We start from the raw sequence: 27027 nt of genomic DNA on the forward strand, positions 1-27027 counted from the left end.
TCTACTTGAGCAGCTCTAGGCCTCCTACCCCGCCTCCTCGGGGCAGGCGCCTCATCCTGTGCCGACACCTCGTCAGGCACATCTGGTTCTGGTGCAGTGGCAGCTCTCCTGCTTCTACGCATTTTCCTGAAATTTAGCAGCATTAGCCCACAAAAAATTCAAAACTGCTCATTATACAGCTCTATAGACTCATATTTATACATAATATATGGAGCAGAAACTAGAAGCAAAGATGACAATGCAAGACGAATGTGAACCCTATTTTCCGCATGTGACTCCTATTAGACTCTTCTCAACATTTTAGACAGACATTCCCTAAGAATCTAGAGCCTAAGCTCTGATACCACATTTGTCACGACCCAACCTATGGGCCGGACCGGCACTAGGACCTGGGCCAGCCTAAAGCCCCCGAGGCCCGTAGTAAGCCTAACTGTTCATTTACCCAATTCTAATGCCCATTTGGGCCCAATTTCAAGAAAACAAACGGACAGAGTCCGGCCATAAAATGGACTTTCCAACGGGGAGTTTTCGACTCACCCGACCTGTAAACACAATATATAGTCAATTGGGGAGCTCAGCTCACCCTCCACATACTCATCAACATAAAAATAAATGGGAGCTCAGCTCCCTCATCCAATCCATCAAACATGCATAGCATATTAAGTTTACAGGTCCCAAAATAATAATTTAGTTTACAGACCCAAATCAAATAAACATTTCTAACACATGCGGAAATTCTAAGATTTAACAAATTTATACAAACATAGTAATCGACCTGCGAGGGAGAAAGCAGGTTAACCTCAAAAAAAAAATATCCTCCTGTGGCCTGTAAAAATTTTTGAACAGGAGTGAGCGTTCGACTCAGAGAGTAAAATATCAATTTTAACCATAATCTCTATAACTATCTAGTACTAATGCAACCTGTGGAGTGAAATGCAACAGCAACAACATTTTCACATCATAACATCAAAAGGTAATTTGGAGCACTCACGCACTCGTAACATCAATCATAATATATGGGAGCCGATCCCTATACCTCTCTCTTAAATCCAACTCGTGCGTGAAGAACTCAAGCCGGACTTTCGCTTAATAAACCAAATCGGGGGTCCCAGCGAAGAACTCAAGCCGTGACTACCCCCCGAAGGATCGGGTCCCAGCGAAGAACTCAAGCCGTGACTACCCGTCCTATCCATAGTCCACACCACATCACACGCACGCCAACGCACGCACACTGCTCCAAATTACCACAACAACATCCATGGCACGTTAACAGTTATGAATGCAACATAAATCGTGCCTAGAGTTTAACTACATAAATATATGCATATAAGTGATGCATGGGCATGCTGAACATATAATAATATCGAAATTACAATTAAAATTAATATTTTACTCACAGACTTGACGACAATCACTGTGGCGGCTGGACGGAGGAAGAAGGCTGTCCCGGCTCACCTGACAATTATATTACATTTATTTAATACAATCTGACTCAATACAAACAAAGAAAAGACCAATTACGTCCTAAGTCGTGCCGAAAATCCGGCAGAGTCTCCCCTATACCTAGGACCTACCCAACCTGCAAAAGGGCTCAAAACACACTTCTATATTCACAATCTATATGTCCACAACTCAATCATATCACACAGCCCCTCCTGGGCCCATCAAATCAATCATCCATCACAATATGTAAAATTTCAATTTAGTCCCTATAATTGACCATTTTTGCAAAAACTGCCCAAATCAGCTCTAAAAATTCTAAAACTTTGCCCCGCGGTCCTTAGCAATATTACTAAGCTATTGCAAAAAGAATCATAATTTTCTAAGCTACCACGAATATTTTACGGATTTTTAATCCCATTTAAGCACTAGAAAATTACGTAAAAACAAGGTTCGGGTTTACCTTTGCCGATTCCGACTTCGGGAACGCTCGACGCGTCGACAATGGGGCTAGCCAAAACTTCGGTCCAATTCGAGACTTTTCCAGAACGGTCCGTCGGAATTTCGCAACGGTCCAATCGCCGAATTTCCGCGAATCGAGGATACCTACACGAAGCCCATAACACGGGGGTTAGTACATAAATTTCTCAGAATTTTCTAAGCTCATTAAATGCTCGGAAAAACACTGCGAAGTTCCGTGGGACCCACCGAAAAACGGTGTCGAAAAAATTTGAAATTTATGTCGCCGCGAAGCTCTCGACGAGTGGAGCGTGCTGGTACCCTCGGTTTTCTCGTGGGATTCACGATTTTCGAGAAATCTAGCCCAAAAGTCGAAATGGGCTAAAATCTTCCCGAGCAAAAATCTGACAAACCGCTCGATGGATTTCGGCGTTCTTGGTGTCTATGGAAAGCTCTCGCCGAGTAGATGATTTTAGACACAAGACCCGGTCCAATTGGTGGCCGGATTTGGCCGGAGAAGCCGAAACGGCGCGCGCGCGCTGCGTGTCCCTTCCAAGGCCGTTTCCGTTTCCAGCAATACGTGGGGGAAGGGCTGAGGTGGGGCGCCGGCGAGGTGGGGACGCAGGGGAGGCGGCGACGCGGCAAGGGGAGGAGGGAGGAGAGAGAAAAGAGAGAGAGAAGAGGAGAAGGTCGACGCGCGCGGGAGGGAGAAGAAAAAGAGAAGAAGACCGGTCCGGTTCGATTCAGAATACAAAATTTTGAATTTTTACTCTGCCTCGGGACCGAAAACGAGGTCCAAAAATTCCGAAAAAATTCCAGAAAACTCAGAAAAATACGTAGACTCCAAATATATTTTTAGTTTTGCCACGTGGTCTTTAAATAAATTTTTTAAAATTCATCAAAGTTTATATTTTCGAAAAATCGAACCCGATTTTTAAAATCCGAAAAATCTCAAAAAAAAATTCCTAAAATTAAATAAAATTAAAATACCAAAATGCTCATAAATTTTAAAATTTTTGGGGTGTTACATTTAGCCTTATTAAAAAATACAAAAATCTATTTAGCTCAAATTTAATTTTAAACTTATTTAAACCTCTAATGAAAATATAGAGATTTATTTATTTATTTATTTTTTACATTTAAAACTACTATAAATAATACAATTATGTGAATGTCCACAACCATCAAGAATCATTATTCAATTCAATTTTATAACTCCCAACATATTAATTTGTATATTATTTTTCTTATTTATATTTTTATAACTCTTAAATATCCAAAGCAAGTGTTAGCAAGGTTTATGATTAAAGGTATTTTCTATTTCTAAACTATTCTTCTCCTTCCTCTCCCAACTTTCTCTTCATTTTTTTTTTAATATTTCTCATAGTTTTATATATTTTTTATATAACAAAAATAATATTCTTTTGGAAAAGTATTTTTAATTTTTAAACTCAATATCAAGTGGGGTATTAATATTTTTTTATTGGGCTCCATCTATCTATAATCTATTATTTAAATTAATTAATAAGCAGTTAAATTATTGGGTGGTAGGCTCTATTTGTTTTAAGAAAAATATTTTTCTAAAAAATATTTTCTGTACTTTTTATTATTTAAGAGCATTCAGAAAAATTAGTCAACAGGAAATTAAATCATTTTTAATAAAAATGACTTTCATTTTTCAAAAGAAGATGTCATTTTTCATTTTCTAAATTTTGAAAATCTTATTAAAATGTGAACACGCTTCCACATATATAAAATAAATAAATATCATTAATTTAACATTACAATCAAATAATAAAAAATATTTTCATAAAAAATATGTTTTTTTTTAAATATTTTCATTGAAAATATTTTCTATATACAAGCCATTTTATGTGAAACAAACGAAGTCTTAGAATTATTACAATTTATTGATATTTACAAATATGCATACAAATACAATTAATGTATAAATACACATTTAAAGAAAACTTAGTATTATTAAATAAGTGCAAGTTGGCCAAATAGACGCTCGAATATTTTTCAATTTTTCATTTTTATTGCCTCAAAACAAAAATATTTATCATTGTAATACATAGCAATTAACAAAGTTCAATTAAATGTGAAGAAAATAAAAAAAAATCCACTAAAATAATAGGAGAATAAAGTTTAATTTATTTTCTAATTTTAATAATTATGAATAATTGAATTCAAAATTACAAAATTGACTAATTTATTTCATGAATTTAATAAAATAGGTCAATTTATTTTAAATTATATCTCATGCATCGAAAGCCTAAAATATTAATAGTAAATTATATTATATCCCTTATATTAATTATTTTCATTCTTTAAAAATTTTATAAAAGTAATAAGTACTTTTTTAATAATTTAAAAAATATTTAAAAATAAATTTATTCAAAAATCTTGTTGTTTGATTTATAAAATATTTGTTGAATTTTATTTTAAATTTTGAAATGCGATAAATGGTGAATTAATGGTAATTTTTATTTTATTTTTAATTAAATTTTAATTTTTTGTCATTTTTAAACTTGAAAATTCATTGTCCTAATAAATATTGTTAATAATTTATTTTCTTAACATATTAATTTAAATTATTGAATTTTTTATTATATTATTATTAAATCACAAAAGTACATTAAATTTTTTTATTTATTCAACGATAAATTTTAATATATTAAATTTTATTGTTCATTAACATAAATAATTTTATTATTTAAAAATTTAATTTTAAATATTTATTTTATTATAAAATAAAATTTTACATTAAAAATTTTAAATTATTTTTTAATCTAGTTGTGCATTGGTATGATTCGATTTGATAACACTATCCATATTTTCTCTTAGAGGTAATTAATTAATTAATAATCCTTATTGATAAATTAAAATTTAAACATAATTACTGTTTTCGCCCTAAACATGCAGAGCCGTCTCCCTTTCTCTGAAGATGATAATGTCGGCGCGGAGGATTTTCACAACTACTGAGAGGTTCTTCCACTTTCAACTGCAAACGGAAATGGGTATCATTCAATCTCCATCCTTATTATTTACCAATTACTTCCATTCTTCTGCTTCCACGCATAATCCTAAAGATGCAAAATCTCAACGTTTCTTGAGATCTAAGTTCAATTCTTCTTCTTTTAGGGACGTTGATGATGCCTTAGCTTTCTTTAATCATATCATTCTTTTGCGTCCTCTGCCTTCTATTGTTCAATTTTGTCGATTTTTATCTGCTCTTGTGGGAATGAAACAATATCACACGGTTATTTCTTTGTCCAGAACAATTGAGTCTCTGGGAATCTCACACGATATTTACTCTCTTTCTATATTGATTAACTGTTTCTGCCGCTTACACCTTGTGAATTTTGGCTTCTCAATTCTGGGGAAAATTATCAAATTTGGATTGGAGCCCAATACTGTGACATTTACTACCTTAATTAAAGGGCTCTGTATAGATGGTAAAATCAATGGAGCAGTAGATTTTTTCAATGATATGGTTGCTGGAGGTTATCAACCTGATGTTCATACTTACACTGTGATCATAAATGCTCTTTGTAAATGTGGGAAAACAAATGTGGCTATTGAGTTGCTAAAGGGAATGGTTGAGAGAGGTTGTGAGCCAAATGTTGTCACTTACAACTGCTTAATTCAAGGTCTTTGCAATTTAGGCAAATGGAATCAAGCTTTGGCCTTGTTGAAAGAAATGGCGGGGCAAAACATATCACCAGACGTTTTTACCTTCAATATATTGATTGACAATCTTTGCAAGGAAGGACTGGTTTCAAAAGCTCAAGAAATAATGAAAATAATGATCCAACAAGGGGTGAAGCCTGATGTTTTCACTTACAGTTCTTTGATGGACGGATTTTGTCTGTGTAACCAAATGGATGAAGCGACAAAATTATTTGATCATATGGTAAGCAGTGGCATAGCTAATGTCTTTAGCTACAACATCTTGATTAATGGATACTGCAAGAGCAAAAGGATAGATGAAGCAACAAAACTTTTGGACGAAATGATTAAAACTAGTTTAGTTCCCAACTTTGTTACTTATACTACTCTTATAAAGGGATTGTGGGAAGCTGGGCGACCTGAAAATGCACTTGAGGTTTTCAAGAGCATGTGTTCTTATGGTCAACAACCAAATGTAATAACTTTCTCAACTATTCTCAATGGCTTGTGCAAACAGGGGAATCTTGATGAGGCACTCACACTATTTAAAGCAATGGAAAAAAGTCGGTTGAAGGTTAATTGTGTGAGCTATAACATTTTGATTAATGGTATGTGTAGAGCTGGGAGGCTTACTGATGCCAAGGAATTGTTTTCTAGGCTTTTTGAAAAAGGTTTACAACCTGATGTTTATACATATAGTATAATAATAAAAGGACTTTGCAATGAAGGTTTACTAGATGAAGCATACAAAGTCTTTAGAGGAATGGAAGAGTGTGGATGTTTACCGAATGGTTGCTGTTATAATGTGATTATTCAAGGGTTTCTCAGGCATAAAGATATACCAGAGGCAACACTACTTATTGATGAAATGGTTGATAAAGGATTCTCTGCAGATGCCACCACCTTTGAATTGGTAATACATTTATTGCGCAATGACGATCTCATTCTGACAAAACTACGAAATCGTTCCAAATGTTCTAAAGGTGCAAATTTTAAGTGATATTTTAACAATCAAGACTTGCTCAACAGATGGACGAGGTATTTGTCATGTTATGAGTTATGGGTCCTTTTTTATATAGAAAGTATAATTATATTTGGAATTCCCTAGCAAGTTGTTCTATGCTTAATTCTCTGTGCATTCACCAATTTGTGGCCCTTCTTCTATATAGGAAATCAGTGCAATCAGTGCATGTGGTGGTTTTTATCTTGCCAGCATTGTGTGACTCCATAATCATAATTCATGATATGCCTATTCCTAATTTGCAACTTTCTGCCTTCTTTCCGTCATGATGATGCAACTGCAAAAAGTAGAATATAGTTTGACAGAAAGAAGGATAGCTAAAACATCAAAAGAATGTTATGTGTCCATAGTTAGATTTAAAGGGTGAAAAAAAAAAAGTAGTAAGCTTAAGACTGTTAGATAGTTGAAGTAGAGCACAAAAATTTCCCTCATTGGATTTTGCTTACTGTTGCAAGAAAGTGAACCTTCCAGAAAATGTCAGAATGGATTATGCATAGAATTTGGGTAGCAGATACTTGCATTATAGGTGTTTGTGATATATGTCGAAATGGTTGCTGCATAATATAATGACATTTTTTGATGTAATAGTAGCTTAATTTGTATTTCTATTTTATGTGTTTAGCCATTTGTGTCCTGCATATTGACATTTTTTTTATGAGTAGGTTGGAAATGCCAAGCTTTGTATTGTTATTGTGCTGAATTTGCTCACATGTTATTTTTCTTGGCAGGGCCTGTGAACATATTGTTCTTCTTCATTATAGAGACATCATGAGCTTGGTAAGTTTCTATTGACCTGATTCCTTAATCTCAAAGTAACAAATCTCATAAAACATTAAATTTTATTTTATTGGGTAAGCATAAGAATGACTTAAGATTTGTTATTGTGCCTATGTTGATGCCTTTCCCTTTTTCTTGTGAGAATCTGCTCCTGTTATATTATATGTAACTTTTCTTTTTCTTGTGAGAATCTCATTTGTATGTTTTTAGTTCCTTTTCTTTACTATTAAATGAATTTCAGCTAAACATTGCTTACTGCTTAGCTTGTGATAATGAGTTTTTGGATGTGAAAATTTATATCATCTATGGGGTCAATTCACTAACAAAGTTGTTCAGTTTTGATTATACTGTACAATTCTTGAATATTCAATCTAATTCTATTCATAAAAAAAATATATTTCAGAATATTTTCTTATCCCATGCGAATTTTCTAATTTCTATCTTTTGCCTCATTACATGAAATTCACAATCAACCTAGTTAACTCATAAATCTCACCATTTCCAGTTGTGGCTAGTGTTGCGTTGTTTGAATTTAAATTAATTTCAGTAGCCACATTTACGTTTTCAGGTAAAAGAGTTTCCTATTCTGTTCTGTGGCCTCCTAGCTCTTGTGCAGTATCTAGCTGTTCTGCTCCAGGTGCAAGTCCTTGTTCTACCATTCAAGATCAAGGAACTGCCTTTGATTTTACATCTGATGATGGTATAAATTTTTGAAAAGTCTGGGCCACTTGGGGTGGAAGAGGATTTAAGGGGCTAATGGTCAGCAAGAGAAGCGTAGTTTTCTTGGCGTCTGAATTTGAGAGCTGAATATGTTTAGGCATCCTGAAATAGGAAGCACTGATGGAAAATCTGAAAGCTCTTCTGTTGATGGCTCTCTTCTCGGACTGGCCGTTCCTGGCATGGAAGCTAATGAATGCACGAAATGACCTGATCTTTAATGATAAACAATGGAACACCAGAAGTATGAATTAATCAGTACTCTGAAGCAGAGAATTGCTTCACCAATCCATGATTAATGCAGTAATCTCTAGTATTAAGATAATTCCAATCTGGACTCACTAGCTGTTGGTTTCATTATGATAAACTTTGAAATTCTTACTGTTAGAAGAAGTTGCTAATATGCTTATGAGTCTGTCATCAAAGATCTGTTGTTTTTGTCAATAGAGAAGGAAATTGGCCAGTTCACATTTCAAATTCTAAATGTTTTTTTAGTTTCTTCTAAATTTTCTCAAGTTGTGATCAATATTCAAGAGATGATATATAGTATTGATAGCATATGAAGATATCCCTTCTTTCATAAAACTAACATATATGTGGCCTCTATATCTACACATCTATCTCTTTCTGATCTCCATTCATGTGTGCTAGTTTTCTAAATGAAGAAATGAAAATTAATTTTCAGTTTTTCAAAGTTTAATTAAGATTTGAAAATCAATAGAAAAGTTCAGTTTAATAATTTTATTTTTTTCATAAAAATATTATTATAACTTTTCATAATAAAAATTAAATAATTATTAAAAATATTTATGCACAATGATAAAAAAATAATTATATTATTATAAAAGAATAAATAACACATTAAAAAAATTTAAAAAGGTAAAAAATATTTTTTAGTCATTTATTTATTTTATTATGGAAGATAATAATATATTTTTAAATTTTTTAAATTAAAAAACTATTTTTTATATAATGTTTTATATAAAAATAAAAATAAAAATATTTTTAAAAAATAAAAAAATATATATATTTTTTACAAGTAAACCTGTTCTAACATTTTGTCATTACTAGTGTATATACTGGCAGAAACACATGCACCTTTATTGGTAGATTTCTTATAACATTAACATATGTAAATATAAAAATATATTTTATGATAAATATATTTAGAATTATAAATTATTTTTATAAATAAGATTACAAATATAGTAAGAAAAGAATAGTTAATTAAATTAGATCAATTTTAATTTGATATCCCATTTGATCTACTTGACGGTAAATAAAATATTTTTTTATCATAAATATTTTTTTAATAGAAAATAATTAACACCTATTTGATATTATTGTAAGAGTTACTATTATTATTAGAGTTACTATGGAGAAATTTTGTTAAATATATTAATTAAAAAGAAAAAAAATTAAAAGTTAAATTTATGAACTTTAGTTTAGCGGTACTAAGTTGAATCTTTAATTTGAATTTCAATTGTAGTTAATTATAAAAAAAAAATTGAAAATAAATTTCATATATTTTAATTATAAAAATGTTAAAATAATAAAATATTTTTTTAAAAAAAATTAAACAAGTCTTTCATCTAAGGGTCAAATAAGTTAAAAATTAAGTTTTTTATTAAATAAATAATTATATTTTTTAATTAAGACTAAATAAGTTTACACTTGATAAAATATTATTTTTCTAAAAATAAAATATTATTTTTCTGTTTTTAAAATAATAATTTTTATATTAAAAAATTTTTGTTCCATGTTTTCTTTTTTTTTATTTTAATTAAAATTAATAAATAATTTTTAATATTTATAATTAGGAAAAAATAGTATTTTATTATTAAAAAATATTTTATTAATAATTGTCACGACCCAACCTATGGGACTGACCAAGACTAGGACACAGGCCACCCTAAAGCCCCGAGGCCCGTAGTAAGCCTAACTATTCATTAACCCAATTCTAAGGCCCATTTGGGCACAATTTCAAGAAACCAACCGGACAGAGTCCAGCCATAAAGTGGACCTTTCAACGGGGAGTTTTTGACTCACCCGACCTGTAAACACAATATACAATCCATTGGGGAGCTCAGCTCACCCTCCACATATTCATATCATCATAAAGATAAATGGAAGCTCAGCTCCCTCATCCAGTCCATCAAACATGCATATAATAATTTTACAGGTCTACAATAAGAACTTATATTACAAGCCCAATTTAAATGAAGGTTTCTAACACATGCGGAAATTCTAGAAATTCATAGAATTACACAAATATTGATAAACGACCTGCGAGGGAGAAAAGCAGGTTAACCTCAAAAATATCCTCCTGTGGCCTGAAAAATATTGAACAGGAGTGAGCGTTCGACTCAGAGAGTAAAATATCAATTTTAACCATAATCTCTATAACTATCTAAAACTAATGCACCCTGTAGAGTGAAATGCAACATCAATAACATTTTCACATCATAACATCAAAAAGGTAATTTGGAGCACTCACGCACTCGTAACATCAATCATAATATATGGAGCCGATCCTATACGACCCTCTTAAATCCAACTTGGTGCCGTGAAGAACTCAAGTCGGACTTTCGCTTAATAAACCAAATCGGGGTCCCAAATGAAGAACTCAAGCCGTGACTACCCACCGAAGGATCGGGTCCCAGCGAAGAACTCAAGCCGTGACTACCCGTCCTATCCATAGTCCACACCACATCACACGCACGCCAACGCACGCACTGCTCTAAATTACCACAACAACATCCATGGCACGTTAACAGTTATGAATGCAACATAAATCGTGCCTAGAGTTTAACTACATAAATATATGCATATAAGTGATGTATGGGCATGCTGAACATATAATAATATCGAAATTACAATTAAAATTAATATTTTACTCACAGACTTGACGGTGGTCACTAAGGCGGCTGGGCGGAGGAAGAAGGCTGTCCCGGTTCACCTGACAATTTTATTGCAATCATTTAATAAATTTAACTCAATACAAACAAAGAAAAAGACCAAATACGTCCTAAGTCGTACCGAAAATCCGGCAGAGTCTCCCCTATACCTAGGACCTACCCAACCTGCAAAATGGCTCAAAACACACTTCTATATTTACAATCCATATATCCACAGCTCAATCATATCACACAGCCCCTCCTGGGCCCATCAAATCAATCATCCATCACAATATGTAAAATTTTAATTTAGTCCTTATAATTGACCATTTTTGCAAAAACTGCCCAAATAAGCTCTAAAAATTCTAAAACTTTGCCCCGCGGTCCTTAGCAATATTACTAAGCTATTGCAAAAAGAATCATAATTTTCTAAGCTACCACAAATATTTTATGGATTTTTAATCCTATTTAAGCACTAGAAAATTACGAAAAAGCAAGGTTCGGGTTTACCTTTGCCGATTCCGACTTTGGGGACGCGCTCGGGACGTCTGACAATGGGGGGATAGCCAAAACCTCGATCCAATTCGGAGACTTTTCCGGTAACGGGTTTGTCCGCCGGAATTCACTGCACTGACAATCGCCGAATTTCCGCGAATTGAGGATACCTACACGAAGCCCATAACACGGGGGTTAGCACATAAATTTTTCAGAATTTTCTAAGCTCATTTACTGCTCGGAAAAACACTGCGAAGTTCCGTGGGACCCACCGAAAAACGGTGTCGGAAAAATTCGAAATTTATGTCGCCGCGAAGCTCTCGACGAGTGGAGCGCTCTGGTACTCTCGGTTTTCTCGTGGGGTTTACGGTTTGTGAGAAATCTAGCCCAAAAGTCAAAATGGGCTAAAACTTCCCGGACAAAAATTGGACAAACCGCTCGATGGATTTCGGTGTTCTTGGTGTCTATGGAAAGCTCTCGTCGAGTAGATGAGTTTAGACACAAGACCGGTCCGATTGGTGGCCGGATCGGCCGGATTTTGGGCGGGAAGTCCAGGCGTCGCGTGCGCTGCAAGGCCCTTTCGAGGCCGCTTTCCTGCGTCCAGCGATGGCCGTGGGGGAGGGCCGAGGTGGGGCGCCTGCGAGGTGGGGAGGCAGGGGAGGTGGCGGCGCGGCAAGGGGAAGAGGGAGGAGGGAGAAAAGAGAGAGAGAAGGGGAGGAGGTCGACGCGTGTGGGAGGAAGAAGGAAGAAAAAGAAAAGGCCGGTCTGATTCGACCGGTCCGGTTCAATTCGGACGGTCCGATTCAGGATATAAAATTTTGAATTTTTACTCTGCCTCGAGACCGAAAACGAGGTCCAAAAATTTCGAAAAAAATCTAAAAAACTTAGAAAAATTCGTAGACTCCAAATATATTTTTAGTTTTTCCACGTCGTCTTTAAATTAATTTTTAAAAATCATCAAAGTTTATATTTTCGAAAAATCGAACCCGATTTTTTAAAATCCGAAAAATCTCAAATAATTTCTTAAAATTTAATTAAAATTAAAATATCAATAATACTCATAAAATAATAAAATTTAAAATTTTTTGGGGTGTTACAATAATAGACTTATTTAGTCTTATTAAAAAATACAAAAATTTATTTAGCTCAAATTTAATTTTAAACTTATTTAAACCTCTAATGAAAATATAGAGATTTATTTTTTTTTTTTTACATTTAAAACAACTATAAATAATACAATTATGTGAATGTCCACAACCACCAAGAATCATTATTCAATTCAATTTTATAACTCCCAACATATTAATTTGTATATTAATTTTCTTATTTATATTTTTATAACTCTTAAATATGTATTCATGGTATAGAATCTATAAAATAGAGGCTATATCCAAAGCAAGTGTTAGCAAGGTGTATGATTAAAGGTATTTTCTATTTCTAAACTATTCTTCTCTTTCCTCTCCCAACTTTCTTTTCATTTTTTTTTTAAATATTTCTCATAGTTTTATATATTTTTTATATAAAAAAATAATATTCTTTTAGAAAAGTATTTTTAATTTTTAAACTCAATTTCTATATGCGTATATTATTTTTTTATTGGGCTCCATCTATCTATAATCTATTATTTAAATTAATTAAAAATTAAATTTAATTAATTATTAAAAATAATGTATTTTTAAAAAAGTTAAAATTTCAATTCTAATTTAATTATAACTAAGAGAAATATAAAATAATCTAATTTTATGTGAAACAAACGAAGTCTTAGAGTTGTTACAATTTCTTGATATTTACAAATATGCATACAAATACAACTAATGTATAAATACACATTTAAAGAAAACTTAGTATTATTAAATAAGTGCAAGTTGGCCAAATAGACGCTGGAATATTTTTCAATTTTTCATTTTTATTGCCTCAAAACAAAAATATTTATCATTGTAATACATAGCAATTAACAAAGTTCAATTAAATGTGAAGAAAATAAAAAAAAAATCCACTAAAATAATAGGAGAATAAAGTTTAATTTATTTTCTAATTTTAATAATTATGAATAATTGAATTCAAAACTGTAAAATTGATTAATTTATTTTATGAATTTAATAAAATAGGTTAATTTATTTTAAATTATATCTCATGCATCGAAAGCCTAAAATATTAATAGTAAATTATATTATATCCCTTACATTAATTATTTTTCATTCTTTAAAATTTTAATAAAAGTAATAAGTACTTTTTTAATAATTTAAAAAATATTTAAAAATAAATTTATTCAAAAATCTTGTTGTTTGAATTATAAAATATTTGCTGAATTTTATTTTAAATTTTGAAATGAGATAAATGGTGAATTAATGGTAATTTTTATTTTATTAAATTTTTGTCATTTTTAAACTTGGAAATTCATTGTCCTAATAAATATTGTTAATAATTTATTTTCTTAACATATTAATTTAAATTATTGAATTTTTTATTATATTATCATTAAATCACAAAAAGTACATTAAATTTTTTTATTTATTCAAAGATAAATTTTAATATATTAAATTTTATTGTTCATTAATATAAATAATTTTATTATTTAAAATTTTAATTTTAAATATTTATTTTACTATAAAATAAAATTTTACATTAAAAATTTTAAATTATTTTTTACTGCTAGTTGTGCATTGGTATGATTCGATTTGATAACACTACCCATATTTTCTCTTAGAGGTAATTTAATTAATTAAGTTTAATAATCCTTATAGATAAATTAAAATTTAAACATAATTAATCGAATAAAAATTAAAATAACATTTTTTATTTTAATTATTATTTTTTTGTAACAATTTGAATTATTATTTAACTGAATAGTAAATGCAATATAAGTTACTGTTTTCGTAAAGACAGAAATCTATAAATTACAGATAATTGCTTAACACTCTCTCTTTCGCCCTAAACATACAGAGCCGTCTCTCTTTCTCTGAAGATGATAATGTCGGCGCGGAGGATTTTCACAACTACTGAGAGGTTCTTCCGCTTTCAACTGCAAACGGAAATGGGTATCATTCAATCTCCATCCTTATTATTTACCAATTACTTCCATTCTTCTGCTTCCACGCATAATCCTAAAGATGCAAAATCTCAACGTTTCTTGAGATCTAAGTTCAATTCTTCTTCTTTTAGGGACGTTGATGATGCCTTAGCTTTCTTTAATCATATCATTCTTTTGCGTCCTCTGCCTTCTATTGTTCAATTTTGTCGATTTTTATCTGCTCTTGTGGGAATGAAACAATATCACACGGTTATTTCTTTGTCCAGAACAATTGAGTCTCTAGGAATCTCACACAATATTTACTCTCTTTCTATATTGATTAACTGTTTCTGCCGCTTACACCTTGTGAATTTTGGCTTCTCAATTCTGGGGAAAATTATCAAATTTGGATTGGAGCCCAATACTATGACATTTACTACCTTAATTAAAGGGCTCTGTATAGATGGTAAAATCAATGGAGCAGTAGATTTTTTCAATGATATGGTTGCTGGAGATTATCAACCTGATGTTTATACCTACAATGTGATAGTAAATGCTCTTTGTAAATGTGGGAAAACAAATGTGGCTATTGAGTTGCTAAAGGGAATGGTTGACAGAGGTTGTGAGCCAGATGTTGTGACATACAATGCAATTGTGGACGCTCTTTGCAAGGATAAGCTAGTTATTGAGGCTTTAGACCTCTTCTCTCAAATGAGGAATAAAGGTATTCCACCTAGTATCATCACTTACAACTGCTTAATTCACGGTCTTTTCAATTTGGGCAAATGCAATCAAGCTTTTGCCTTGTTGAAAGAAATGGTGGGGCAAAACATATCACCAGACATTTTTACCTTAAATATATTGATTGACAATCTTTGTAAGGAAGGACTAGTTTCAAAAGCTCAAGAAATAATGAAAATAATGATCCAAAAAGGTGTGAAGCCTGATGTTGTCACCCACAATTCATTGATGGACGGATTTTGCCTGTGTAACCAAATGGATGAAGCTAGAAAACTATTTGATCATATGGTAAGCAGTGGCATAGCTGATGTCCGTAGCTACAGCATCTTGATTAATGGATACTGCAAGAGCAGAAAGATAGATGAAGCAACAAAACTTTTTGATGAAATGCTTAAAACTAGTGTAGTTCCCAACACTGTTACTTATACTACTTTTATAAAGGGATTGTGGGAAGCAAGGCAACCTGGAAATGCACTTGAGGTTTTCAAGAGCATGTGTTCTTGTGGTCAACAACCAAATATAATAACTTTCTCAACTATTCTCAATGGCTTGTGCAAACAAGGGTATCTTGATGAGGCACTCACACTATTTAAAGCGATGGAAAAAAGTCGGTTGAAGGTTAATCGTGTGAGCTATAACATTTTGATTAATGGTATGTGTAGAGCTGGGAGGCTTACTGATGCCAAGGAATTGTTTTCTAGGCTTTTTGAAAAAGGTTTACAACCTGATGTTTATACATATAGTATAATAATAAAAGGACTTTGCAATGAAGGTTTACTAGATGAAGCATACAAAGTCTTTAGAGGAATGGAAGAGTGTGGATGTTTACCGAATGGTTGCTGTTATAATGTGATTATTCAAGGGTTTCTCAGGCATAAAGATATACCAGAGGCAACACTACTTATTGATGAAATGGTTGATAAAGGATTCTCTGCAGATGCCACCACCTTTGAATTGGTAATACATTTATCGCGCAATGACGATCTCATTCTGAGAAAACTACGAAATCGTTCCAAATGTTCTAAAGATGCAAATTTTAAGTGATATTTTAACAATCAAGACTTGCACAACAGATGGACGAGGTATTTGTTATGTTGTGAGTTATTGGTCCTTTTTTATATAGAAAGTATAATTATATTTGGAATTCCCTAGCAAGTTGTTCTATGCTTAATTCTCTGTGCATTCACCAATTTGTCGCCCTTCTTCTATATAGGAAATCAGTGCAATCAGTGCATGTGGTGGTTTTTATCTTGCCAGCATTGTGTGACTCCATAATCATAATTCATGATATGCCTATTCCCTAATTTGCAACTTTCTGCATTATTTTCGGCATGATGATGCAACTGCAAAAAGTAGAATATAGTTTGACTGAAAGAAGGATAGCTAAAACATCAAAAGAATGTTATGTGTCCATAGTTAGATTTAAAGGGTGAAAAAAAAAAGTAGTAAGCTTAAGACTGTTAGATGGTTGAAGTAGAGCACAAAAATTTCCCTCATTGGATTTTGCTTACTGTTGCAAGAAAGTGAACCTTCCAGAAAATGTCAGAATAGATTATGCATAGAATTTGGGTAGCAGATACTTGCATTATAGGTGTTTGTGATATATGTCGAAATGGTTGCTACATAATGTAATGACATTTTTTGATGTAATAGTAGCTTAATTTGTATTTCTATTTTATGTGTTTAGCCATTTGTCTCCTGCATATTGACATTTTTTTTTATGAGTAGGTTGGAAATGCCAAGCTTTGTATTGTTATTGTGCTGAATTTGCTCACATGTTATTTTTCTTGGCAGGGCCTGTGAACATATTGTTCTTCTTCATTATAGAGACATCATGAGCTTGGTAAGTTTCTATTGACCTGATTCCTTAATCTCAAAGTAACAAATCTCATAAAACATTAAATTTTATTTTATTGGGTAAGCATAAGAATGACTTAAGATTTGTTATTGTGCCTATGTTGATGCCTTTCCCTCTTTCTTGTGAGAATCTGCCCCTGTTATATTATATGCAACTTTTCTTTTTCTTGTGAGAATCTCATTTGTATGTTTTTAGTTCCTTTTCTTTAGTATTGAATGAATTTCGGCTAAATATTGCTTACTGCTTAGCTTGTGATAACGAGTTTTTGGATGTGAAAATTTATATCATCTATGGGTTCAATTCACTAACAAAGTTGTTCAGTTTTGATTATACTGTACAATCTCTTGAATATTCAATCTAATTCTATTCATAAAAAAAATATATTTCAGAATATTTTCTTATCCCATGCAAATTTTCTAATTTCTATCTTTTGCCTCATTACATGAAATTCACAATCAACCTAGTTAACTCATAAATCTCACCATTTCCAGTTGTGGCTAGTGTTGCGTTGTTTGAATTTAAATTAATTTCAGTAGCCACATTTACATTTTCAGGTAAAAGAGTTTTCTATTCTGTTCTGTGGCCTCCTAGCACTTTGTGCAGGATCTAGCTGTTCTGCTCCAGGTACAAGTCCTTGTTCTACCATTCAAGATCAAGGAACTGCCTTTGATTTTACATCTGATGATGGTATAAATTTTTGAAAAGTCTGGGCCACTTGGGGTGGAAGAGGGTTTAAGGGGCTAATGGTCAGCAAGAGAAGCGTAGTTTTCTTGGCGTCTGAATTTGAGAGCTGAATATGTTGAGGCATCCAGAAATAGGAAGCACCGATGGAAATTCTGAAAGCTCTTCTCGTTGATGGCTCTCTTCTCGGACTGGCCGTTCCTGGCATGGAAGCTAATGAATGCTCGAAATGACCTGATCTTTAATGATAAACAATGGAAAACACCAGAAGTATGAATTAATCAGTACTCTGAAGCAGAGAATTGCTTCACCAATCCATGATTAATGCAGTAATCTCTAGTATTAAGATAATTCCAATCTGGACTCACTAGCTGTTGGTTTCATTATGATAAACTTTGAAATTCTTACTGTTAGAAGAAGTTGCTAATATGCTTATGAGTCTGTCATCAAAGATCTGTTGTTTTTGTCCAGAGAGAAGGAAATTGGCCAGTTCACATTTCAAATTCTAAATGTTTTTGTAGTTTCTTTTAAATTTTCTCAAGTTGTGATCAATATTCAAGAGATGATATATAGTATTGATGGCATATGAAGATTTCCCTTCTTTCATAAAACTAACATATATGTGGCCTCTATATCTACACATCTATCTCTTTCTGATCTCCATTCATGTGTGCTAGTTTTCTAAATGAAGAAATGAAAATTAATTTTCAGTTTTTCAAAGTTTAATTAAGATTTGAAAATCAATATAAAAGTTCAGTTTAATAATTTTATTTTTTTCATAAAAATATTATTATAACTTTTCATAATAAAAATTAAATAATTATTAAAAATATTTATGCACAGTGATAAAAAAATAATTATATTATTATAAAAGAATAAATAACACATATTAAAAAAATTTAAAAAAGTAAAAAATATTTTTTAATCATTTATTTTTTTATTATGGAAGATAATAATATATTTTTTAATTTTTTAAATTAAAAAAGTATTTTTTATATAATTTTTTATATAAAAATAAAAATAAAAATATTTTTAAAAAATAAAAAAATATATCTTTTACAAGTAAACCTGTTCTAACATTTTGTCATTACTAGGGTACATACTGGCAGAAACACATGCACCTTTATTGGTAGATTTCTTATAACATTAACATATGTAAATATAAAAATATATTTTATGATAAATATATTTAGAATTATAAATTATTTTTATAAATAAGATTACAAATATAGTAAGAAAAGAATAGTTAATTAAATTAGATCAATTTTAATTTGATATCCCATTTGATCTATTTGACGGTAAATAAAATATTTTTTTGTCATAAATACTTTTTTAATAGAAAATAATTAACACCTATTTGATATTATTATAAGAGTTATTATTATTATTATTATTAGAGTTACTATGGAGATATTTTTTTAAGTATATTAATTAGAAAATAAAAAAAATTAATTAAAAATTAAATTTATGAACTTTAGTTTAGCGGTACTAAGCTGAATCTTTAATTTAAATTTAAATCGTAGCTAATTATAAAAAAAAAGTTGAAAATAAATTTCATATATTTTAATTATAAAAATGTTAAAATAATAAAATATTTTTTTTAAAAAAAAAATTAAACAAGTCTTTCATCTAAGGGTCAAATAAGTTAAAAATTAAGTTTTTTATTAAATAAATAATTATATTTTTTAATTAAGACTAAATAAGTTTACACTTGATAAAATATTATTTTTCTAAAAATAAAATATTATTTTTCTGTTTTTAAAATAATAATTTTAATATTAAAAAATTTTTGTTCCATGTTTTCTTTTTTTTTTTAAATTTTATTTTAATTAAAATTAATAAATAAATTTTAATATTTATAATCAGGAAAAAATAGTATTTATTATTAAAAAATATTTTATTAATAATAGACTTATTTAGCCTTATTAAAAAATACAAAAATTTATTTAGCTCAAATTTAATTTTAAACTTATTTAAACCTCTAATGAAAATATAGAGATTTATTTATTTATTTATTTTTACATTTAAAACTACTATAAATAATACAATTATGTGAATGTCCACAACTACCAAGAATCATTATTCAATTCAATTTTATAACTCCCAGTATATTAATTTGTATATTAATTTTCTTATTTATATTTTTATAACTCTTAAATATGTATTCATGGTATAGAATCTATAAAATAGAGGCTATATCCAAAGCAAGTGTTAGCAATGTGTATGATTAAAGGTATTTTCTATTTCTAAACTATTCTTCTCTTTCCTCTCCCAACTTTCTCTTCATTTTTTTTTTAATATTTCTCATAATTTTATATATTTTTTATATAAAAAAATAATATTCTTTTAAAGAAGTATTTTTAATTTTTAAACTCAATATCAAGTGGGTATTAATATTTTTTTTATTGGGCTCCATCTATCTATAATCTATTATTTAAATTAATTAAAAATTAAATTAAATTAATTATTAAAAATAATATATTTTTAAAAAAGTTAAAATTTCAATTCTAATTTAATTATAACTAAGAGAAACATTAAAATTTTTTAATATAATTTTATGTGAAACAAACGAAGTCGTTATTACAATTTCTTGATATTTATAAATATGCATACAAATACAACTAATGTATAAATACACATTTAAAGAAAACTTAGTATTATTAAATAAGTGCAAGTTGGCCAAATAGACGCTCGAATATTTTTTAATTTTTCATTTTTATTGCCTCAAAATAAAAATATTTATCATTGTAATACATAGCAATTAACAAAGTTCAATTAAATGTGAAGAAAATAAAAAAAAAATCTACTAAAATAATAGGAGCATAAAGTTTAATTTATTTTCTAATTTTAATAATTATGAATAATTGAATTTAAAATTGTAAAATTGATTAATTTATTTCATGAATTTAATAAAATAGGTCAATTTATTTTAAATTATATCTCATGCATGAAAAGCCTAAAATATTAATAGTAAATTATATTATATCCCTTATATTAATTATTTTTCATTCTTTAAAAATTTTATAAAAGTGATAAGTACTTTTTTAATAATTTAAAAAATATTTAAAAATAAATTTATTCAAAAATCTTGTTGTTTGAATTATAAAATATTTGTTGAATTTTATTTTAAATTTTGAAATGAGATAAATGGTGAATTAATGGTAATTTTTATTTTATTAATTTTTTGTCATTTTTAAACTTGGAAATTCATTGTCCTAATAAATATTGTTAATAATTTATTTTCTTAACATATTAATTTAAATTATTGAATTTTTTATTATATTATCATTAAATCACAAAAAGTACATTAAATTTTTTTATTTATTCAAAGATAAATTTTAATATATTAAATTTTATTGTTCATTAATATAAATAATTTTATTATTTAAAATTTTAATTTTAAATATTTATTTTACTATAAAATAAAATTTTACATTAAAAATTTTAAATTATTTTTTAATGCTAGTTGTGCATTGGTATGATTCGATTTGATAACACTACCCATATTTTCTCTTAGAGGTAATTTAATTAATTAAGTTTAATAATCCTTATAGATAAATTAAAATTTAAACATAATTAATCGAATAAAAATTAAAATAACATTTTTTATTTTAATTATTATTTTTTTGTAACAATTTGAATTATTATTTAACTGAATAGTAAATGCAATATAAGTTACTGTTTTCGTAAAGACAGAAATCTATAAATTACAGATAATTGCTTAACACTCTCTCTTTCGCCCTAAACATACAGAGCCGTCTCTCTTTCTCTGAAGATGATAATGTCGGCGCGGAGGATTTTCACAACTACTGAGAGGTTCTTCCGCTTTCAACTGCAAACGGAAATGGGTATCATTCAATCTCCATCCTTATTATTTACCAATTACTTCCATTCTTCTGCTTCCACGCATAATCCTAAAGATGCAAAATCTCAACGTTTCTTGAGATCTAAGTTCAATTCTTCTTCTTTTAGGGACGTTGATGATGCCTTAGCTTTCTTTAATCATATCATTCTTTTGCGTCCTCTGCCTTCTATTGTTCAATTTTGTCGATTTTTATCTGCTCTTGTGGGAATGAAACAATATCACACGGTTATTTCTTTGTCCAGAACAATTGAGTCTCTAGGAATCTCACACGATATTTACTCTCTTTCTATATTGATTAACTGTTTCTGCCGCTTACACCTTGTGAATTTTGGCTTCTCAATTCTGGGGAAAATTATCAAATTTGGATTGGAGCCCAATACTGTGACATTTACTACCTTAATTAAAGGGCTCTGTATAGATGGTAAAATCAATGGAGCAGTAGATTTTTTCAATGATATGGTTGCTGGAGGTTATCAACCTGATGTTCATACCTACAATGTGATAGTAAATGCTCTTTGTAAATGTGGGAAAACAAATGTGGCTATTGAGTTGCTAAAGGGAATGGTTGAGAGAGGTTGTGAGCCAGATGTTGTGACATACAATGCAATTGTGGACGCTCTTTGCAAGGATAAGCTAGTTATTGAGGCTTTAGACCTCTTCTCTCAAATGAGGAATAAATGTATTTCACCTAATGTTGTCACTTACACCTGCTTAATTCAAGGTCTTTGCAATTTAGGCAAATGGAATCAAGCTTTGGCCTTGTTGAAAGAAATGGCGGGGCAAAACATATCACCAAACATTATTACCTTCAGTATATTGATTGACAATCTTTGCAAGGAAGGACTGGTTTCAAAAGCTCAAGAAATAATGAAAATAATGATCCAACAAGGGGTGAAGCCTGATGTTGTCACTTACAATTCTTTGATGGACGGATTTTGTCTGTGTAACCAAATGGATGAAGCTACAAAATTATTTGATCATATGGTAAGCAGTGGCATAGCTGATGTCTTTAGCTACAACATCTTGATTAATGGATACTGCAAGAGCAAAAGGATAGATGAAGCAACAAAACTTTTTGATGAAATGATTAAAACTAGTTTAGTTCCCAACTTTGTTACTTATACTACTCTTATTAAGGGATTGTGGGAAGCAGGGCGACCTGGAATTGCACTAGAAGTTTTCAAGAACATGTGTTCTCATGGTCAGCAGCCAGATAAAGTGACTTTTTCAATCATTCTTGATGGCTTGTGCAAACAAGGGTATCTTGATGAGGCACTCACACTATTTAAAGCGATGGAAAAAAGTCGGTTGAAGGTTAATTGTGTGAGCTATAGCATTTTGATTAATGGTATGTGTAGAGCTGGGAGGCTTACTGATGCCAAGGAATTGTTTTCTAGGCATTTTGAAAAAGGCTTACAGCCTAATGTTTATACATATAGTACAATAATAAAAGGCCTTTGCAAAGAAGGATTATTAGATGAAGCATACAAAGTTTTTAGAGGAATGGAAAAGAGCGGATGTTTACCGAATGGTTGCTGTTATAATGTGATTATTCAAGGGTTTCTCAGGCATAAAGATGTAGCAAAGGCAACACTACTTATTGATGAAATGGTTGATAAAGGATTCTCTGCAGATGCCACCACCTTCGAATTGGTAATACATTTGTCGCGCAATGACGATCTCATTCTGAGAAAACTACGAAATCGTTCCAAATGTTCTAAAGATGCAAATTTTAAGTGATATTTTAACAATCAAGACTTGCACAACAGATGGACGAGGTATTTGTTATGTTGTGAGTTATTGCTACTTCAATATATTTCATTTGAGTACAATTACAATCCCTCTAGTAGTTACTTTCCCTTTTCAAAAGAAACTATATATTAGCACTAGATTATGATTTTAGGTTGTATATGCACATTAACATTAATGAATATGTTTGATTGCTAGATAAAAAGGACTGAAGTACTATTGGGTGAGTATGTGAATAACCTAAGATTTGTTATTGTGCCTATGCAGATACCTTTCCCTTTCTCTTGTGAGACCCTGCTACTTCCCTTATCAATGCATTTTGTGTATAGTTTCAGTGTTGGCAATTCATTTATCAACCTACCATGATGAATTTCTAATTTTTATTATATTCCTAAAAGCAAAACTCACACGCTAACTAGATAATTCCTTTTATATATGTAGAATGTATAAGCATATTTATTCTGTGCTTAATTCTATGTGCATTTGCAGGTTTTTCACCCTTTTTCCATACAGGAAATCAGTGCATGTTGTGGTTTTTATCTTGCAAGCATTTTGTGATTCCATAATCACAATTAATAATGTGCCTATTCCCTAATTTGCAACTTTCTGCATTATTTTCTGCTTGATGATGCAACTGCAAAAAGTAGAAAGTGGATTGACGGAAAAAAGAAGAAGAAGAAGAAGAAGAAGATAGTTATGGGTCCATGGCTAGGTTTAAAGGATGGAAAAACAAAAAAAAAAAAAGAAGGGAAGAGAGGGGAGGGGGGGTGGGCGTGTGTAAGCTGTAGACAGCTAGACAGTTGAAGTAGAAACATAAAAATTGCCATATTGGAGTTAAAAGAAAGTGAATCTTCCAAAAAATGTTGGAATGTATTATACATAGAATTTGGGTAGTAGATACTTACATTATAGGTGTTAGTGATTTATGTTCAAATGGTTGCTAATAATGGAATGATATTTTTTGATATAATAGCAGCTTTACTTGTATTTCTATCTTATGTGTTTAGCCATTGGCGTCCTGTATATTGTCATTTTATTTTCGTGAGAAGGTTGGAAATATCAAAGCTTTATATTGTTGTTATGCACATGGAGAAAAAACCCAATTGTACTGTGGCCTCATAGCACTTCCACTTCTCGTGCAGGATCTAGCTCTTGTGCTTCAGGTGCAAGTCCTTGTTCTACCATACAAGAACAAGGAACTGCCTTTGATTTTACATATGATGGTGGTACAGATTGGGAATTCTGTGTCTTTGTAGATTGAATTGGCTTGCATGAATCGTCATGACTTAGATGTCAATAGTAGATTAAACAAATATTTAATTATTGTCTGAGTCGTGTATATATTTTGTGCTAAAGTTTAGGATTTTTGGGAGTAGGTGTTGGAGTTGCTTATCAGATACTATTCGGTTATTGAAAGCTAGTTGTTTGCTGGTGATGTCAAATATGTATTAATTGTTTAGAAGCATATGCTCATGCAAATAAAAATGGTTAATGCTTTAAATTAAACCATTTGTAATGTTGTCTTCACCCACTAATCTACAGTTGCGAGGAAGTTTGTCACACACGTTCTCTCCCAACTTGACCACTTCCAACATATTCAAGAGAACATATAATCTTTGATTACTTATGACCTCTGAAGTTTGTTGCGCGCCAGAAAATTGCTTCACTAGTCGATGATTAATGCAGCAATCTCTAGCGTTAAGAGAATTCCTGTTTGGACTTTGCTAGAAGAAGTTGCTAATATATGAACATTTTAAGATTTGTTATTGTTCCTGTGAAGATGCTAATATATGAACGTTTTAAGACTTGTTATTGTGCCTATGCAGATGCCTTTCCCATTCTCTAATGAGAACAGAACCTTGCTCCTATTACAAATGAATTGTAAGTGAATTATTTCGTGCCTATGCTAATCGAAAGAAAAATGGATAATTCTTAAAATTAAATTATTTGTAATGTTATCTAGACGCACCAACCTGCAGCTGAAAACTCTAGGCCGCTTGGGGCGGCTGGGGCCTTATGGGGCTAATGGTCAATCAGAGAAATCTGTTTTGCTTCGCCTCTACATTTGAGATAAGCGTATTTTCTCCAATTAGTTACTCTTGGCACGGAGGATGTGGAAAGCACGAAATGACCTGATCTTCAATGATAAACTATGGGAAACACCAAATATCATCAACAAAGCTATCCATCTGGTCAGTAGCAGAGTTTTGACACTCCCAATTTTTTTTATTAGAAGTCTAAGGGTGGAAAATATAATTTTGGATCAGTTGAAGGATTAAAATGAACTTTATCATTAAAGTTATAGGTGGCAGCCCATTTTCATCCGCCGATGGCAACAGATAGGGTGGTCGCGAAAATCACCTACTTAAATCCAAACATGATTAATATTTTCAAAATTAAATTCATCATAAATTCGATTAAAATTTATTATCAACTGTTTAAATAAGTTCTAAACTCGATTATTATTATTCGAAAAATTTCAGAATCTATTTAATTTTATATATTTTAAATAATAATTTATATAAAATTTTATTTTTTTATTAATAATTTATATTTTGAGGAGGATGTTAGTCATAGGATTAAAGCTGAATGGTTGAAGTGGAGACGTGCCACGAGAGTTTTATGTGATCGTAAGATTCCCAATAAGTTGAAAGGAAAATTTTACCATACAGCCATACGATCGGCTATGTTATATGTTATATGGTAGTGAATGTTGGGCACTGAAAGAGTCGTATGCGTCTAAGATAAGAGTTGCAGAGATGAGAATGTTAAGGTAGGAGTGGTGCCAATTGAAGATAAGTTGAAAGAAGGGAGATTGAGGTGGTTTGGTCATGTGAAGCGTAGACATACGGAGGCTCCAGTTAGACAAGTAGAGCACATTAGGTTAGAGGATAGAAAGAAAAAAAGGGGTAGACCTAAATTGACTTGGAGGAGAGTAGTACAACATGACTTAGAAGCATTACACATTTCTGAGGATTTAACCCAAAATCGTTTAGAGTGGAGAAAACGAATCCATATAGTTGACCCCAAATTTTTTGGGATAAAGGCTTAGTTGAGTTGAGTTGAGTATTAATAATTTATATTTTAAAAATTTCATAAAATTTTTAAATCCTATTTTATTTAAAATAAAAATGTAAAATTTACAAATATTATTATAAAAATATATATTTTATATTTAATTAAATATTAATATAAACTTGTTCAAATAATAAATACCTAACATGTAAAACCAAACTCGTCATGAATACTACTTTTTAAATTTGAATTCTTCCTAAACCCAACTATATATTATCTAAATATATTTTATTAGGGTTTAGTCGAATCAAGTATCTACAAAAATCAATCCGTTTGATCTCTATATGAACCTTCTTAATATATATATATATATATTATCAAAGGGAACAAATTGGGACAAAACCTCCGGGTTTCTTTGAGCCAAAAAAAAGAGTAAGGGGAGCAGGGAATTTCCAGCAAAGATCAATACCTTTATTTGTCCAAAAATCCATCAATTTTTATTTTTATTTTTTATTTTCTCCAATAAATTTCTTGCTACCTTCACATTCTCCAGTTCAATCTTGATTCGGTTTTGGTACGATTTCGATTCAATTCTTAGTAAAAAATAAGAACTGAACTCAAATATCAAAA

The 27027-nt window shown here is 30.6% G+C and overlaps 3 protein-coding genes across 12 annotated transcripts in view; all 3 read left to right on the top strand.

Moving 5' to 3' along the window:
• Positions 1-8563, top strand: part of LOC131171796 (pentatricopeptide repeat-containing protein At5g16640, mitochondrial-like) — a 72714-nt gene extending 64151 nt beyond the window's left edge. For 4 of the 5 annotated variants that reach the window (XR_009142438.1, XR_009142436.1, XR_009142435.1 and 1 more), the window contains exons 4-6: positions 4825-6609; positions 7321-7369; positions 7938-8563. Coding sequence is in view for 1 of the 5 variants with exons in the window: in XM_058131743.1 (XP_057987726.1) it covers positions 4847-6571 (1725 nt within the window). In the remaining 4 variants the exon portion in view is untranslated. Of the gene's footprint in view, positions 1-4824; positions 6610-7320; positions 7625-7937 lie in introns of those variants that run through there. The other variant, XM_058131743.1, reaches the window with a different exon arrangement.
• Positions 8564-14367: 5804 nt separating this feature from the next.
• LOC110652901 (putative pentatricopeptide repeat-containing protein At1g12700, mitochondrial) lies at positions 14368-18379 on the top strand. Of its 4 annotated transcripts, none has more exons than XM_058131735.1 (3): positions 14368-16311; positions 17024-17072; positions 17642-18379. In XM_058131735.1, exon 1 carries the CDS (start codon positions 14444-14446, stop codon positions 16271-16273), a length of 1830 nt encoding a protein of 609 aa, XP_057987718.1. In that variant the 5' UTR covers positions 14368-14443; the 3' UTR covers positions 16274-16311; positions 17024-17072; positions 17642-18379. The 4 variants fall into 4 exon arrangements, with proteins under 4 accessions (XP_057987718.1, XP_057987719.1, XP_057987720.1 ...); XM_058131736.1 differs by having other exon boundaries at positions 17691-18379; XM_058131737.1 differs by having other exon boundaries at positions 14368-16186.
• Positions 18380-21460: 3081 nt separating this feature from the next.
• On the top strand, positions 21461-25189 carry LOC131171793 (putative pentatricopeptide repeat-containing protein At1g12700, mitochondrial). Of its 3 annotated transcripts, none has more exons than XM_058131741.1 (2): positions 21461-23411; positions 24925-25189. In XM_058131741.1, the coding sequence occupies exon 1, from the start codon at positions 21544-21546 to the stop codon at positions 23371-23373; it is 1830 nt and encodes a 609-aa protein (XP_057987724.1). In that variant the 5' UTR covers positions 21461-21543; the 3' UTR covers positions 23374-23411; positions 24925-25189. The 3 variants fall into 3 exon arrangements, with proteins under 3 accessions (XP_057987724.1, XP_057987723.1, XP_057987722.1); XM_058131740.1 differs by lacking the exon at positions 24925-25189 and adding an exon at positions 24525-24888; XM_058131739.1 differs by lacking the exon at positions 24925-25189 and adding an exon at positions 23872-24352.
• The last annotated feature ends 1838 nt before the right edge of the window (positions 25190-27027 follow it).

The sequence above is a fragment of the Hevea brasiliensis genome, chromosome 13, assembly GCF_030052815.1.
Source record: "Hevea brasiliensis isolate MT/VB/25A 57/8 chromosome 13, ASM3005281v1, whole genome shotgun sequence".
NCBI classification, from domain to species: domain Eukaryota; kingdom Viridiplantae; phylum Streptophyta; class Magnoliopsida; order Malpighiales; family Euphorbiaceae; genus Hevea; species Hevea brasiliensis.